This window comes from Larus michahellis, chromosome 17 (genome assembly GCF_964199755.1).
Source record: "Larus michahellis chromosome 17, bLarMic1.1, whole genome shotgun sequence".
Classification (NCBI taxonomy): domain Eukaryota; kingdom Metazoa; phylum Chordata; class Aves; order Charadriiformes; family Laridae; genus Larus; species Larus michahellis.
The window spans coordinates 4532436-4548764 of NC_133912.1; the positions used below are offsets into that span (position 1 = coordinate 4532436).

Below are 16329 nucleotides of genomic sequence, written 5' to 3' on the forward strand. Positions count from 1 at the left end.
CAGGTCCATGCCGTATGTGAGTGGGGATTTAATCTGAGTAAGGGCCAGGTGATCAGAACCCAAAACTTCATCTTGTGGGAGAAATGTGTGAGCAAGAAGGATGGACAGACAGAAAGACAGGGCTGACAGATCAGACACAACAGGTTGGATGAGTGGATGTGCCGAATGCAGAGAAAGGGAGGGAAGCGGGAGAGTGAAGAAGAGGTAAAAAGAGAGACAGTACCTGAAACAGATCCTAATGGGAGCAGGGAAGAGAAAAGACGGAGTAGCTGCAGGTTAGAAACAGACTGACACAGAACAGGAGAAACTGGGCTGAGTGGAGAAGGCTCATAGACAGCGCAGAAGATATATGGGGTGGGGAGAAGAGAAGAAAGGAACAGCGGGAAGAGAGGCAGGAAGGACAGACAAATAACCATGTGCCTGCAACTGATGGTGAAATTTGCTCAGCAAAAGATGAGCGTGTAGCTCTATGTGTAGCTCTTGCAGACGTGCCCAAAGCTTGCCCATGCAGGGCACTGCGTGACACGTAGGTGCATGTTGCAGCCTGGATGCACCCAGCCTTACCCAGTCCTACATGCACCGATGGGAACACCACTATTCTGACCAGATACTGTACTGCTCCTCTCGCCCTCCCCACTGCCGCGCATGGGCATTTCCACTCCTCCCCTCAGCCACGCTCGGGAATAGATTCCAAAATAGCATGCTTGTGCCTGTCTCTGAATAGTGGAGCTATTTTGCTGGAAGAACGGCCCACTATCACCCAGCTCAGTCAGGCGGATGGCCGCTGGCCAGAAGAGTATTCTGAAATCATTATGGAGGGCTCTCTCCCTCTAAGCTAAGCTAGTAGCCTGCCAGGAGAGATTGTTGTAAAGCTTTTGTGCTTTCCTACCCGAAGTTTTAATTGCATCTCACCCATTTAGACACAGAAGATAGCACGAGGCTGTCTTCTCATCATTACATTACCTCGCTTATCATTACAGCAACCAGCTGGGTTGCTGCTGCAAACCTCTGCCGTCTTTATCCCTGCTGGGAAAAGGAAATGCAGAAAGGAGCTCAATTTTAAAAGTAACCTCAGTCTATAAATCTCGGCTTCTTCCCACCTCACTCAAAGGTGGGTGGAGCTTAAGAAAAGAATAAGACCAAGTTCTGCAGTTCCTCCAGGATTAACAGGATGCTTCCACTTCCATAAGTGATGAAAAAACCCGCCCTATTGGGATTTCTCCCTTAGACTGTACCGCTTCGGAGCCCCTGCCCGGCAACCGCTGCAGCACGGTTGAAACATGAAACACATGAAAGCTACCGTCAGCCCAAGAGGCAGAGAAACGATAAATACGCCTGGGTTTAGGCATAAGGACTGAGCCACAGGGATACAAGGCCCCCATACCCAGCTCACTTTGAGCACACGTCCAGCCAAGCCCAAGACTAGCAACTCTGAAAGGTGGGAGCAGAAAAGGGACCCAAACCAAATGCAGTTCTTGCTGCTAAACTAGTGAATTCATGCCAATCTCTCTTGCTTTATGTGTTTCTACCCTTATTTTACAGAAATCGTCTCTAAACAGTCTAGCTTCTGTCTGAGATAGTATCTCTCGTCAAAATTGCTGGCCAGGACCAGCCCCGAATAGGTTTTCCCAGGCCAGAGGAAAGAAGTAACAGACAAGACTCCTCATATACACTGAGCCCTGTTGTGATAGCACAGTAACTCCCAGAGAGCTTTGCATGGTCATCTTTCATGATGACAGCTAGTTTGTCGGCAGATTACATTAAATGACTTATTTTAAATTAGAAAAAAAAAAAACACACCACAGTTGCTAGAGGTCACTGAAAATCTCTAAACTGAGTCCCTGAAATAAAAAAGACTCTTCCTACTTGTTGTATTTCTACTCTTTTTAAGCACTGACTCCCTTCTTGCACAGCTGCCCCGCCCCTCGCCCTGCTTGCCACTATCAAACATTGCGTGCCAGACAGTAAAGCTGACCTGCATTTAGGACTCCCCCAGCAGAAACATGCACGTCTGTGAAGGCCGCATTTGGTTAAAACAAGGTCAAAACTGAAGGGAAAGGAGAGACTTTGATAAAATAAGAACCAGAACCTACAGAGACAGATAAGTGGCCAGCTTAGTACTGGGAAAGGCTGGGCTCAAGTGAGACGAAACAGTTGATGGGACACTTGGGGGACATTTTAATTCATTCTTTTCTGCCTGTCATTGCTTTTCTCTCTTCTGTGCTGCACAAAGTTTGGGACCAGAGAAGAATATGAGAGAGAAAAGACTGGCACAAGGGAGCACAGAACACCAGAAACATGAAAGAATCAAAAGTTGTTAAAAGCTGACTGTGAAGGAAAGCAAAAAAATCACTCACACAAAACTGATGACAAGGAGCAGCTTAGAGACACTCTGCAGGTGGAAGCCGCTGGGGCTCTCCTCAGGGATGTGCCGTGTCTGAGTGGAACCTGAGGAGACAGACGTGTTTAGGCCAGGAAATGCTGTCCTATGGGGAGGGCAACCCTTTACCCACCCCTCTCCATCTCAATCAATCAATGATAATACATCCTCCGTGCCCTGAAAAGCCCTGGCCCCTCTTCCCGTTAACCCTCTGTGAGCAAAGCTCTTATTTTTCACCAGAGGTACCCAGCTGTCCATCCCCAAGCGTGCAGGGTCTGCAGTCCCTCACCTGCCACATGCTTGATTCGATGTGCAACCTCCTCATCCGTGGGGGTGGTGACGGGACTCAGCACCTCCTCCAAGTGCGGCACCCGCAGATGGGCATGGGCCCGTTTCCTACGGCGCACAGTCGATTGCTTGCTCACTTTCTCTTTGGGGGATTGTCTGTGGACCTCAGCCAGGTACGTGCTCTCAGTTTTGGTCAGTTCACTCTCTGCAGAGACAGCAGGGGAAAGCATTTAATAGAAGTGGCACTGGCATTGCAGAGATAAGACTGAAACCCTCTAATGGCACAGCTGCCGCGCCAAACAAGTTGGCAGGGTCTAAGAGGCCCATGCCAGAGGACACACTACACATCCCTTACACCTTTTGCCAAACTCTGACCCCAGACTGCCTGCGATCCTGCCAGAGAGCAGGATTTGATGACCCGATTAATTCCAGCAAGCACTATCAACGCTGTGGAAATAACTTTGGCTGGCCCCTTTCATAAGCTAAAGCTACTCCGAGGGTCTGATCCCCAGCATGCTGGCAGCAGGTATCAGGGAGGCATGCATAAACTATGGAAAGTGCCACTGTTCGTGGGTCATTACCACAGATCCAGTCATTGCCACTCTTACCCAAATGTCGGAAATAATCTTCTAGGCCACTCCAAAAATTCTTCTCAATGAAGGATTTCACCAGCCCCCAAGGCTGTTTCCTGTATCGTAACTCTGTGGAAACCCTATGTGAAGAAAGGAAAGTCACTCTCCCAATTTTGCTTCCCGAACGTGAAGTCAATTCACAATCCTTTGTCAATGTAAATACAAGAAATAACTACGCACACTGTTATATGTGGAACGGTCTCTGCCCTTTGTGTCTCTCGAGAAGCATTGCATGAAAAGTCCTTCCAAAGGCAGTGGCAGGAAGGCCTCAAGAGAGCCACCCCCGAGAGGGCTCCAGAGACCTTCAGCCATGTGGCAGGCAGACATTTAGATTACTTATCAAGTCAAACACAAAAGCCTATAGCTTTGCCTGGTACCAAATTCCTCTGCTTGTCCCCCCAACGCATCTCAGAGGCACAGTCCCTTGGAAGCATGTCCTGTTGCTTATCACATGTAGTTGACTGTGTTTGACAACTAGCCCTGCAAACCACTGCTTCCAAGAAGGGGACAAGAAAGCTCTGCAAATCCCCTCCCTGACCCAGCTGTAACTCCTCTGCATCGGGTCTATTGTTTGCTTGATGTCACCACAGTTGGCATCTGCCCCTACGGTAACTCTTCGTGATGGGAGGGTTCTGGCAACAGGACAAAGAAATAAGGCTAAGTTCTCCCCAACCCCTTCTAACACACCAAACAGCAGAACTCCCACCCAAAGGTGACTTTTGGTTGTCAGTAAAGCTCTTTATCCCACAAGAAGTGTACCTGAGTCGGCTTTTGTTTCTGGCAACACGAGTCAACGTGTAGCGGTTAATGGTGTAGAAATAATCATGGTAGGGGACGTCGTGAGTTAGCACCTCTGCATCTATGACATAGCACTCGCTTTCTTGGCTGGCTTTGTACATTGTCTGCATAAAAGACAGCATGCAAGGCAACTATTAGTCTGGTTAGAACACGGCTTTGATAAGACTAGCACCTTTACTAGCACTTTACAAAAACAGCTTTGCCACAGAGGAGAGACCACACCCGGACCCAAGCCCCATCTCTGCAATTTTTCTGTGAACGGCTCACCTTTAAGAGAAGGCATATTCGAGGAAACCACGGGTTTCGCTCAGATGCTTCCCAAGGGCATATTTCAAAAGGGGCATTCAGTTCCAGCAGCTCAACCTCCAGCATTTTGTATCAGATACGTAGTTATGTACACTGCCACACGAGGATCAGTTCTTTGGGACCTTTCCAAGTGTTACCTCTTCTCATTAAACTGATATCTGTCTCGTCAGGGCCTGACGTAAAATCAGAGGTGGCCTTGCTTTGAGCAGAGGTCCTTTCTGGCTAAATTATTCTGCAATTCTAAACACCATAAAAACACGTCAATTACTTCTTTTAAGTGCTTCTGATCTGCTTCTTTGCCCCAGAACAAACCTCACACAGGGGACCGACACCGTTAACTGCAGATCCATATGCAAAAGTATGGCTTTTCTTACAGACTATTTCTGCTTACCTCTGCAGCAAGGACACAGAAAAGTGCACCTCAGTGGTTGATCCTAAAATCACAGTAAAATAAGCCACGGCCTTGCTTGCCCGAAAGTGTACTGTTCCCATTGCCCATCGCTTTGCTCTCTCACTTTCTCTTATCTTCCCTGCACACAGTCTTTGCCTCTGAACAGCACACTTCGTGCCATCCCTACAAGGTACACCTTGCTGCTGGGATTCTCCTCTCCCTGAAACGTAATGCTCAGGCCCTCATCTTTTCTTGGCTCTCTCTTAGTATTCCCTTGAGCTAACTCAGCATTGGCCTTTGGCCACTTAAACATATCTCTGGACACTGAAGGAGACCTTTCCTCCCTCTCTAGCTGCAGCCCCTACTAGACACAGCTAGCCTGGCTCTTACCAGCGCGTTGCACATGCTTCCCTTTTTAAAAAAGGTCAGTTAAGTGTCCTCACTAGTAACAAAAACGCCTGGACATCTCTATGTAGAGCTGTTAGAAGGACTGTCCAGACAGTATCTGACTTTCTTGTGCCCTGCTCATGAATAAGATCTGCTGGACCGACCACAGCTCAAGAAACACCAGTACAGGTGACACACACAGTTGTCAGGATGCACTGGTTCGTTTACAAACTCATCTGCTCTTGCTGGAAAATTTATGGTCCTTTCCTTGCAATGCAATCCAGCATGAGTGTAAGATTAGCTATTCACATTTGCAGCGATACCGGGTAGCAAGTTAATACAAGAAAAATGTGTAAAAGAAAATGGATAGGGAGAATAAAAACATGCAAAGCAGCGTGCCCAAGACAAGAAAATAAATCACAGATCTGTTTCTACAAAGCATTACACCCCTGCTCCCCTTTCACATACCTGCGTCTCAGTGACAGTGGCAGTTTTGGGGGCCAGAGGGTTGGTGAGGGTAATGGTATACAAGATCACTCTGGTCTGATTGCCATTTTCTTCCTTCTTCCAGGGATGAAAGATAATATCTGAGAGGATAAAACAATACTGCACTGAAGTAACTGGAGAGGGATCTCGGGTAAGTTCCCTAGGGAAAGGCATAGCTGTATAACCAAGCTCACGACAGTACTTCCTTCCCCTTGGAGAGCTTGGCTGCAGAAGCACTAGAGCTCAACTGAGTGCGAAAGAAAGGTCTCCTGTATTAAATGTGAATATTTTCCTGTCTTTCAAGTGCAAGGAAAAGGGGAGAGGCTGGGGACATATCTCCTTCAGCAAACCTACAGTTACAAGGAAAGGAGGACCACAGCACGCCAAGGGACTCTCTCTGTGCATTGTCAACTGCACAGTCCGTGCCAGTGTCTGGTGTGACGCTAGAAGAGCTTTTCCTTACACTGTTAAGCCTTGACACAGGATCAGGCCTTAGCTGATGTTAAGAGTCTGCTTCTTCCATAAACTTAGATCCGTCTCTTAGGAAATAAAACTAGATAGCCAAACAAGGGTGGTTCTACCTGCTGTTGATTACTGTCAGTACAGACTACAGCTGTCCCAAGATCTCCTCAGAATATTACCCAATACCTCTATCACCAGGCAAAGTTACGCCTTCAAGGCATGTGCCGAGACTTTCCTTCTGTACAGGCCTCTGTACCTCGCAGGAAACACAGCCTCTGTCAGTGACCGGGCTTTGCCAGCAGCAACTTACCAGAAAACCGCCGCTGTTCCATGAAGTCCCTCTGGAACTGTGAGTCCGTGAAAAGCAAGTCATACAGTTTGTCCACGCTGAAGTTGAACACTTCGTTCACATACTGACGGCCGTTCAGATCCTCGTAAAAGGCTTGGACCTCCCCTGTGGGAAAACAAGCCCACAAGCCCTAGCCATCATCCTCCGTGCCAATATCAGAGGCTGTGCTTTCACAGTACCAGGACCTTAGTATTTTACTTTGTGACGGAGGAACCCAAAGGAAGTATTTCTAAACCCTTTCCTCCACTGATCCCAGGACAATAGTTGGAACGTCAGAAGGGGTAATTAACTACATGGGTTATTTTAAGGACATGGTTCCAAACAGCCCACGCATTCACCTTCGGCAGGCCCAGGATGGGAATTCTTTGCATCTTCTGAACTCTTAGGGTCCAGAAAAGGAATTCAATATTTGCTGCTCCAGTCCTTCACCGGAAAGGATGGGAGAAGGCTGAAAACAACACTGACTGAACACTGCCCTTCCCCACCTACCTTCATCATGGGTCTCTGAGGAGTCACTGAGCTCAGTCGGAATGTCTTCATTGTCATTGAAGTCTAGGGAAGGGGAGTTCACAGGACCAATGATCTCTATCTTCTCTCCCATGATATTTGCAATGCCAAGGTCTTTTTCCACAGGACTCTCTGCCACTGCCTCCTCCTCTTCTGGTAGCACTCCATCAAACTGCAGCACGGGGAAAGCATAATGAGGACAAGATCAGCACCTGGAAACTGGGGGTTATTTCTGAAAACTTTACATCTGTGGGACAATTTTCATACCTTTGAACATTTGGTCTTGACATGTCTGGAAATTAAATAATATAGAGAGGAGGAAGGTTACCATACGGTGTTTATAAAACACACGGACACGTTAGATCACTTCCTCTCCAAGAAAACATACAGTTCAAGCTTGGGACATAGACCAGGCTTTGTGTTTGTTCAGACAAGCACAGAAACAATACTGGGTTTGCCCCTAAACAAGCCCTGTACAGCTAGGAAGATCTGTGGTTATATCTAAACAAGGTCTGCTCTGACATAATACTGTGAGGGCACACACTGTTTCCTAAGGAGTAACTAAAGGCAGAGAAGAAATTATAACCCTTTTATCTCCAGCACTCCATTTGTTTTCATCTACAAGTATAGAATGGAAAATGCCCTAGCTGTTGAGAGTCCCACGTTACTGGCTTTTAGGACAGGCACACTTTGCTCCCTTTTTCTTGGGCAAACGCCATGCTGACTGATATCACTGACTCGAGGATGGTGGTCAGCTGCAGGGTAAACAGTTACCTCGTACATTCAAGCGCTAACAGCTGGATGCCAGAGAAAAAGATTACGCCTCCCACTGCACTGGAGGAAGAACACTTACCGAGGCTGGCGCTTCACTGCTTCCCGTAGATGTCAGTGTGCTGGCAGTGACAGATTTCTTTGGCAGCTGAGGGCTAGCTTCTGGCTTGGCCTCCATGCTGCTTTTTGAGGAGCTGTCATTGACTTCATTCTCTTCCACGGGGATTTCTTCACAGTAGCTGAGACGCCACAGAGAACACAGGTTTTTATGTTTACCCCTCTCAGTACAGCTACAACTGGACACACAGAGCAAGTAAGAATACTTCTATGAAGTTTCCAGACTGACCGGAAGCAGAAATGGCTCAGTGCAGGGAAGATCACGCCCAAACTTTTCAAGTGTTCGCACACAGACTGACAAGCATCAGCCCTTTCTGACCATGTAACACGCTGACTGGCCTTGTGACTGGGATGCTTTGGCATTTACAGAAATGCTCATCTAGCTCAGCAAGTAGAGAGGCAGGCATTTCAGTCCCTACCGACTTCCATGAGAAAATGGTATGCTTTCAGCTTTTTAGACATCACACACTGAAAGGCAAACGTTTGGCCAGCACCCAGAATCTCTCACCATGGACAATCACCACTTTGAGGTATGCAATACATCAGGACTCCTGCTCTCCTGAGGCCATCTTTTCTTCATCACAGGCAGATTTTACTCCTCCTCACTCACCCCATTGTGTTGAAGTCATCATCAGGAGGCACATAGTCTTCATCATCACTGGTCAAACCCAGCTCGTTCCCATAACACTGGTGGACAAAGTGCCAGAGCTCCTTTGGACAGAGAGGCTAAAAGAGAGAACAGAAAACAGCACACATTTTCACCTGAGAATACTAAAATATAGTGAACTTTTGGAACTACTATTGTCAGGACTATTACATGCCTTGCCCTGAAAAGAGAAGTGATAGATTCTGACATAGCCCCTGATGGGAAGTACCCCCTTCCGATGGGCTCACCTCTTCTGAATTCCAGCAATGCTACAAGGTGGATTGTGTGTTAGTGCCAGGTAGGCCCAGCTCCTTCCTGGCTAAGGGTTGTGGGTGTATGTATCCTTACATCATTAGGCCAAGCTGGCTTAAGAGATTGCCCTCATCAAGCAATAAGAGGCCCTTTCGCCAAGTAAGCCTTCACCATGAGCCCAGGTTCTGCCCTAATATCTGACTTTTTTATTTTCCCATGCCACAATCTCATGTTATTAAAGACTATCAGAAAGCCAACATGAGGCTATACCCAGAGCAGGACACAAAATGAGATTTCCCACTACTACAATGCTGCGCATGTAATCATGTAAGCAGTAAACCTGCACTTCCCTCCACATGTGTTTTCCCCACCTCTTCTGTTGTGCCTCCATTATGTCTCCTACTATACCAAACCCCAATGCCTTGAGTTTTTCCCCTCTGAGTTCATTTAAATTAAAGCTACCTAAAGAATTACAGCTGCAGGGAAAACCGCCTAAAACAGCAAAAAAGAATAACATTTCCTGTTGCAGTTTAAAATCAAAAAGAGTTTGTCTCACCAGATACTATTGTGAAAAGCTTGTGTATACTTCCAGCTAGTAAGAGAAAATGAACTGTCACGACCGTTCACAAAAGCCCACCTCTTCAGGGATGCAGGTCAGTTGATCACCATATGACTGTGTTCTGAAGCTCTTAAGAAACGGGGCAGCAGAACTTGTGATTTAAATATGTGGGGGATGAAAGGGGATTAATTTTTACCCATAAGAAATTTATGACCAATGACAAAGATTTCTTGGTAATGAGGGAAAATAAATCTTGTGAACTTTTTCTGAGTTGCTGGCTTGAAGTTCTTCCCATAGCTACTACATGGAATAAGGCAGGAAATTTTTAATCTAGTTCCCAAATGCAGTGATTAAAAGCATGGGGAAAAAACCTCTAATGAGAAACTTCTATCCAGAAAAACATCTACGTCTGTTTCACCTTCTTCCTACACGTGCTCTAATTTGCATGTCTTAGCAAGAAAAATGGACTAGGTTCTTTCTCCCTCTCTCCTGCCAGGCATGGATCCTACATTTGGAAAAAAAGAGCTCTGGAAGTGTTTCTATCGCTCCACATCTCAGTTCCCATTTGCTTTGACCTTGAAACCGAGGGCAGTGAATTTTGTTAGGAACTTCAAAAGGCTAATCAAATTACAGCATACAGTAGCAACACAAGCTGCCCAATGCAAAGCGATCCTTTTGCATACCAAATACTACCCCGATTTTCAGGACAGGGTATTATTCTGCATGCTTGATTACTTAAGCCTTCCAAGTATGATATGAACTCAAGCTGGAACATCTTGAAACACTGGTAGCACTGTAACATCAGTTCATGAGTCTTACTCCCGCTGTGAGGCCAGAAATACTCAATGGACTGCGGAACAGATACTCAGATCAAATATAGCACATATGAGGTCTCTGGCACAGCAGGTGCACAGCCCTGCTTTATTTCAAAATCCAACCCACTGAGCCCTTACCCAGTGCACCCTGCACCTACAATTGTTCTTGTTTGCTTTTGGGATGTCCTGAACACATGCTCTTTTTCTGTCCTATCTTGAACTCTGCAATTCCAAAGCACAGACTTACTAAGAGCTCTGCCTGTGCAGCGAGCTATTTCTGTTGCATTTTGAACTGCTTTCTTCTGGGCTGGTTTCACTTAAATTACGGACCTCAAAAAAACTCCTTCCTGAGGCACATGCTTCTATGCCTCAGCAGAGGCAAAGTGGCATTTACTGTGAGTGCAAGACATGCCTGTACGTAGACAGAATTCCGTGCGAAAGGAGAGAACTGAATGTGCAGTTATGTACCTGCTCTGCCTAAACACATGTGCTTACTGTCCCTATGTCTTTTTATGCATATAGATTAGTCACAGGAATTATGCTCCTGCATATATTCATCACCTCCCTTCCATCCCACCCCAACACCGAGGTGCTGGTCTCTGTACCTTGTCAAGGAGAGCATTCTGCCAGAGTCTGAACATCATCATGTACGTCCTGTCTCGAGCCCCAAAGGAAGTAAAAAAGTGCTGAATGGGAAGAGATGGAGAGAAAAATCAGTTCAGAAAAGGCCTAAAAAAGGGAAGAAAAAGAGACAAGCCTGTTTGGATCACTTTCCAGCTACAGTTTACAGAAGGACTGAGCACGCCATACAGCACAGCTGCTCAGTTCTTGGGCACAGACTGAAACCCACGGAGGCCTCACAGGGAGGCTAAGTGCCTCTCACGCACGAGAGCAAGTCTGAGCACAGAAAGAGTTCTGTTAGAGATATGCTACTATACGACTCAGATCCCTGAACTGGCTCCACACCCCACATACAAGCTATGTGTGTTCCATTCTCAGTCCAAGGTCTGCAGAAGCTCTGCACCCAGCCTTCTTCCCTTGGTGCTTCCTCCCAGGCCCCAGGTAGCAAAAGCAGTCAGTTTGGAAAAATCCCGCAACGCGCTTATATTCCCCTGCCCCTGACAGCCGTAAGGGTGGTCCCAGAGGTGGAAGCTTCAAGGATGTACCTTTTCAGTGTCAGTGCAAACTTGGATGGCATTAGGAATGAGCCGTGCTGTTTTTTCCTTGGTCATCGAGCAGATATCCTTCAAGCGAACTGTCAGCTACAGTCAGAGCCATGCAGAAAGGGGAAGGCAGAAAAAGAACACAGGTGAAGAGAGACACTGATGAGCAAGACAACGGAAGGAGTGCTTTTAAAGCCGTGTCAGCAAATAAGCTGACATAAAACACATGCTCAATGCGGCAGTCTGCCAGCCTTACCAGTGTCTCCCAACGGAAGATGTTGCTGTAAAAGCAGATCCAGTTTTCAGAGAGGTAGAGGCGGCCCTGCAGGAGAATGTCTCTCTGTAGCGCACATGAGTAATCTGTGGGTGGACAACAGGTGATAATTTAGGAGCACCAAAACCAGAAGACAGGACAGCCTAAAGGTAAGGAAGATAAGCAGCAGCACCAAGAGAAGAAGCTACTTGACACAATCCTGCAGAAAGTCAAAGGGAGAGCTAGAAGGACCTGAGCCACAGCTGCTGCTCTGTCCAGTAGGTTATGATTCCTCCCCACGGGCACGGCAGACAATCTCTCTTACTGACTGATGGTCTTGCCTTATTAGCTGGCCATTCTGTAGCATCCTATGTACTATTTCCAGATTCTAATCTGTCTTTTCCTTTTCACCTTCTACTGCCATTGTTCATTTCTCTCCCAGTTTAAGGATCCTAAACAATTTCTGTTCCTCTGCTCGGCTGTGCATCTTTCAACAGTATGAGACACGGTATGAGATCACCAGTTACATAAGACAGAAGAACAGATGCAATGCACTAGGCAGTCACTAATCAGCTGCAAGGCCAAAGCCTGAATGGATATGGGAAGGGCTGTCATGTGTGAGGAGGAAGCATCAGGGATGTTAGGAAAAAAGGGAAGCTCAGTGGGATGCATGTTGAGACATGCAACCCTGACCAAATGAGAAAAGAGCTCAAACACCAGCACACTGTGAGGCTTGGGGAAGCACTGTGGAGGAAAACATGCTCCTCAAATCATAAGGGAACAGAGCTGTAGCTGACAGAAGTCAGTGTTGCTCTCCCTGAAGCAAAATGAATGAAACTCAATGGAAATGGTGAGGAGGGGTTCTGTCTGTGCAAAAGAAAGACACAATGGGCTTGTTCCTTGGTAGCACAATCTCTTTGAAGAAAAAGCTGCATGCACGTGTGCTGGATTTCCTCCCCAAACAACCATGGGCCAGCACAACAGAGCACTGCATCAAGGGGCTGACCTTACCTACGATGAGGCGCTCCGTGTCAGGAAGCTGTTTGAAGAGTTTTCTGAAATCTTCATTCCGTTGTTTGTATGTTGGACTCAACACCTGCAAATAACAGAGTGCCTGTTAAAGAGAGGGGCAGGCATGAGTACAGAGAAACGGAGTGGGAAAACAGGAACACCTTGGTAAGGAGAAGGGGGATCAGATGCACTTACAACGCATGAAGCTAGGAGCTCCCATCACAGCAGACACACAGACAGGAGGATTTGGGATTTAGTGCATTATGTGAGAAGAGGAGAACCTGACTTGGAAGAGCAAGTACAGAGTAGAAGGGCTATACTCATATCTGCTAGGTAGCAAAACAGAATTGCACGGAAGCTGTGGCTGCAGGACAAATCTCTTTTCCTGCAATCCTAGACTGTTCAAGGTATGACACATGCTCTGTTTGCAATGCATCAGTTGGCCACCAATCCCTAGCTCCCCTAGGAACAGCGCAGTAACTCCAGAAAATAGGTGTTTTAGTACAGCCACAGCCCTGCCAGAGGACCTCGAACAATCACTGCCATCAAAAGCTCAGGACTAATACAGTCATACCCGTTTCCTTCCTCATCAAGTGCTCCACCTGGCAGTCAGTGAACACACAACCACCCACTGGTATAGTGAGAATACTTCTGTGGGGCTCAAAGAGGCTCTCGCAAGGACTCAGCCATGTTTTATGCTTATTCTGCACACACTTGGCCTCATGGAAGGCCTCAGAGAAAATGGTGCTATTGGACAGTGGGACACCAGAAGCTGCCTTCTCTCTGATGTTTACTAAACGATACCGTGACTCTGTCCACAATAGATCACCTCATACACACCATGCCCATGCTGACAGCTGCTCACAATAGCCAGAACACCTTCTGAAATCAAAGTTGGCTGAAAAAGAGGCAGGTGCAAATTCAGGAGGCCCGTATCTCCCATCTAATCTATCACGCTCTTTCTCCCACAAATGTAGGAAGGTGAAGCAACCTGGGGTACCACCTCGTCCTTCCCTATCTCCATTTCCTCTCAACAACCCTCTCCTATCTCATCCAACTGCACAACACAAGTCTCCCAAAGCAGAAAGGTAGGCACAACTCAGAGCCTCACAGCAAGGGCCCCAAAAATCAGAGTGATTATAGAAGGTACCTTCTGTTTGATAATGGTGTCGATGGGGTCAAAGGTGTGGGAGGAATGCGAAGTTCATTTAGCATTAACCTTACCAAATTGTCAAATGCTGTCAAATCAAAGAAGGAAACACAGACAACGCCCCACCCCCCAAAAGCATTTGCTCTTCCTCACACCAATTCAGTGAACTAGAAACAATATTTTTTAACATCAGCACAGCACTTCAGATCTTTGCTCCAGTCCTGTGGGCCCAAAGGAAGGTATCTTACTTCCGAATAAAATCTGCTAACCAGCAGATGACAGAAATATGAATTTTACTTACCAAACTTCTAGCCTGAACATCTGGAAAAGATCTTGGTCAGAGATGGGCTCCAGCAAGAGCCCAAGCCCAAGATTTCCTGGGACAAGCTGACAAGATGGGAAAGGATGGGGGAACAGAGATTGTAATCAGCTCTGAGCTTTGGGTTCGATGCATTAGAGCAACCCAACTTAGCAGCACAGTTTCCATGGGGAGGGGCACTCCCCTCCCTTCCCCGCAGTAAGGGATGTTCTGACCTGTCTAAAGTCTGTACTACAACAGACGCTTCTGCTTAGCACCAGAACTTCTGTTAAGAGTGACAAACAGTTCAGTTTAGAGACACTCACAGCTGGAATTTCATCTGATCCACGGCTGACATTTTCTTGTGGTAAGTCGAGAAGCCCCTCCAGGTCCCATAGCAGACAAGGCAGTTCTTGATCCAGCACGAGATCCCACAGAGCCCCGCACTCCAGCAAGGAATCCATAGCGTTCCCTTGGCACTTGCACAGCTCCCCGTGTTCTCAAACTCTGCTTTTCCTGTTCCTGCTGTCACCGCTTCTTGTTTAGATTCAAAGTCGAAAGAGATACAGCAGCTTGGCAGGAGTTTACGTGCCTTCCCCCTGTTTTCCTGCTCACATTCAGGTCATCTGCCCTAGCAGCCTCTGTAGATCTGAGGGAGGATTTGCCCTCCAGAGGACTTTGAAAAAGTGGCTCATTAGGGTAAGTGTGCTGGCGGGCAACCTTTGCGTTCTTCTGCTCCAGTCTCACCAGCTTCTTGCTGTGGGAATCTCTTAAAGAAGCACTGTAAAAGTCCCAACAGCCTGAGCAGTCCCAGGCAGGTTTGTGCAAGGCATCTGCAACTCCCGACCGAGGCCCAGTGCCCAGGACTGCCAGAGTTAGCAACTCAAATAGCTCTGACCGCCAGGACCCCACCAGACCAGCTGTAATTCACAGATCTAGTCGCAGTTTCCAGGACTGAACAGGACGGTAAACAGCTCAGAGACTTCATCCGCTTTTTTTTTCCCCCTTTGAAACCAGAAAAGCAGTTATTCCTTCAATGTCTGCCTCGGGCTCTCCTCTCTAGTCCCTCTGTGCTTTGAAAGGCAGCTTCAGTCTTTGTTAAGGTTTCTTGTGGAAGGAGCGGGTGGGGAAGATACCAAACTGACTCGCACATGCTTTAAGTTACTGTAGCTGGGTAATTCTGCCGGCCAATGCCCTGCAGTAACCCAGGCTCAGCCCTGCCTCCCAGCAGATGTTTCCTGTAATGGAAAGTTGCTGGACAGAGTGTGCTGGGAGAGGCGCAAGGGGAGTAAGGAGAGACCAGTCTAAAGCATATAGCTATAAGGAATCAGCCATATGAGACCCACACAGTTAGAAATCTTAAGAGCTCTGCTACTCCTGTGTGTATCTCTGAGCCCAAGAAGCATAGGTCTTTCTAGGTTTCATTCATTAGTCAGGTCACTTTGGACATGAAGGGCAAGGGCTTCCTTCAGGCTCAGCAAATGAACTCCCTGCAAGTCCCAGGAAGATTGCCTGGAGTGCTGGAACTCCCTGCATCCCTCTGCCCCGAGTCCCCAGCCTCTCCATCTCTCTGCTCAAGGGTAGAAATGCACAGGTAAACATCCACACCATGACACCAGTGCTGCCCAGCCATGATGCTGAGTGTGGAAACAAGTATACTGAAGTAAAATCCTCATTCTTCCTAACAAACTGGATACACAGATCTCAAAGAAACAAAACCAAACAAAACCCCAAGTGACCAACCAAGCCTCTGCAAAGCCACCGTTTCATTCCAGGGCCAGAGATGGCAGTTTGCTCACCGACAGGAAGAACTGACAAGCTCTCTCTCTGCTCGGATGCGCCACAAAAACATTGCTGGTGCTAGACAGCACACGGGTCTCTCTGTTTAGCCCTGTTAGAAGGAAGCATCTGCCACGCTAAAATGAGGGGACAATAAACAAAATTTCTGTAGCCTGGGAAGGACAAAGAATTAGGATTACAGATATCTGTGAGGTACCTGCATTGCCTTACTGAACCGCCCTATTTACTTGAAATTGCTTATGGGATTACTTCCAAAAAAACCCCACCAGCATGCTTCTGTCTACACTGCCACCCACCTCCCTTTGCAGAGATGAATGGCACGAGCAATCGAAAGAGCTGTCCCGGAGGTGGAGACAGCAAACATTAACTCTACTGCAAACAGAGAGAGACAGGACAGGATGGCACCACAAAGGGTGGAGAAAAGAGAGTCAGTGGGGAAAATGGGGAGAAAAGGGGGACTCCCCATGGTAAGGTCTCCCTGTCAATACACAAACAAATCCTCTGACAG

The 16329-nt window shown here is 47.3% G+C and overlaps 1 protein-coding gene across 12 annotated transcripts in view; it reads right to left on the reverse strand.

The window, feature by feature from the left end:
• The window catches only part of GRAMD1B (GRAM domain containing 1B), a 138253-nt gene that overhangs the window by 11475 nt on the left and 110449 nt on the right, over positions 1–16329 (reverse strand). For 11 of the 12 annotated variants that reach the window (XM_074561375.1, XM_074561374.1, XM_074561373.1 and 8 more), the window contains 13 exons: positions 12574–12658; positions 11566–11669; positions 11313–11408; positions 10752–10832; positions 8485–8600; positions 7840–7996; positions 6969–7158; positions 6441–6584; positions 5651–5769; positions 4060–4202; positions 3277–3380; positions 2670–2873; positions 2358–2448 (listed from right to left, as the gene is read on the reverse strand). In XM_074561375.1, the coding sequence (XP_074417476.1) occupies positions 2358–2448; positions 2670–2873; positions 3277–3380; positions 4060–4202; positions 5651–5769; positions 6441–6584; positions 6969–7158; positions 7840–7996; positions 8485–8600; positions 10752–10832; positions 11313–11408; positions 11566–11669; positions 12574–12658 (1634 nt within the window). Of the gene's footprint in view, positions 1–2357; positions 2449–2669; positions 2874–3276; positions 3381–4059; positions 4203–5650; positions 5770–6440; positions 6585–6968; positions 7159–7839; positions 7997–8484; positions 8601–10751; positions 10833–11312; positions 11409–11565; positions 11670–12573; positions 12659–14347; positions 15169–16329 lie in introns of those variants that run through there. The other variant, XM_074561380.1, reaches the window with a different exon arrangement.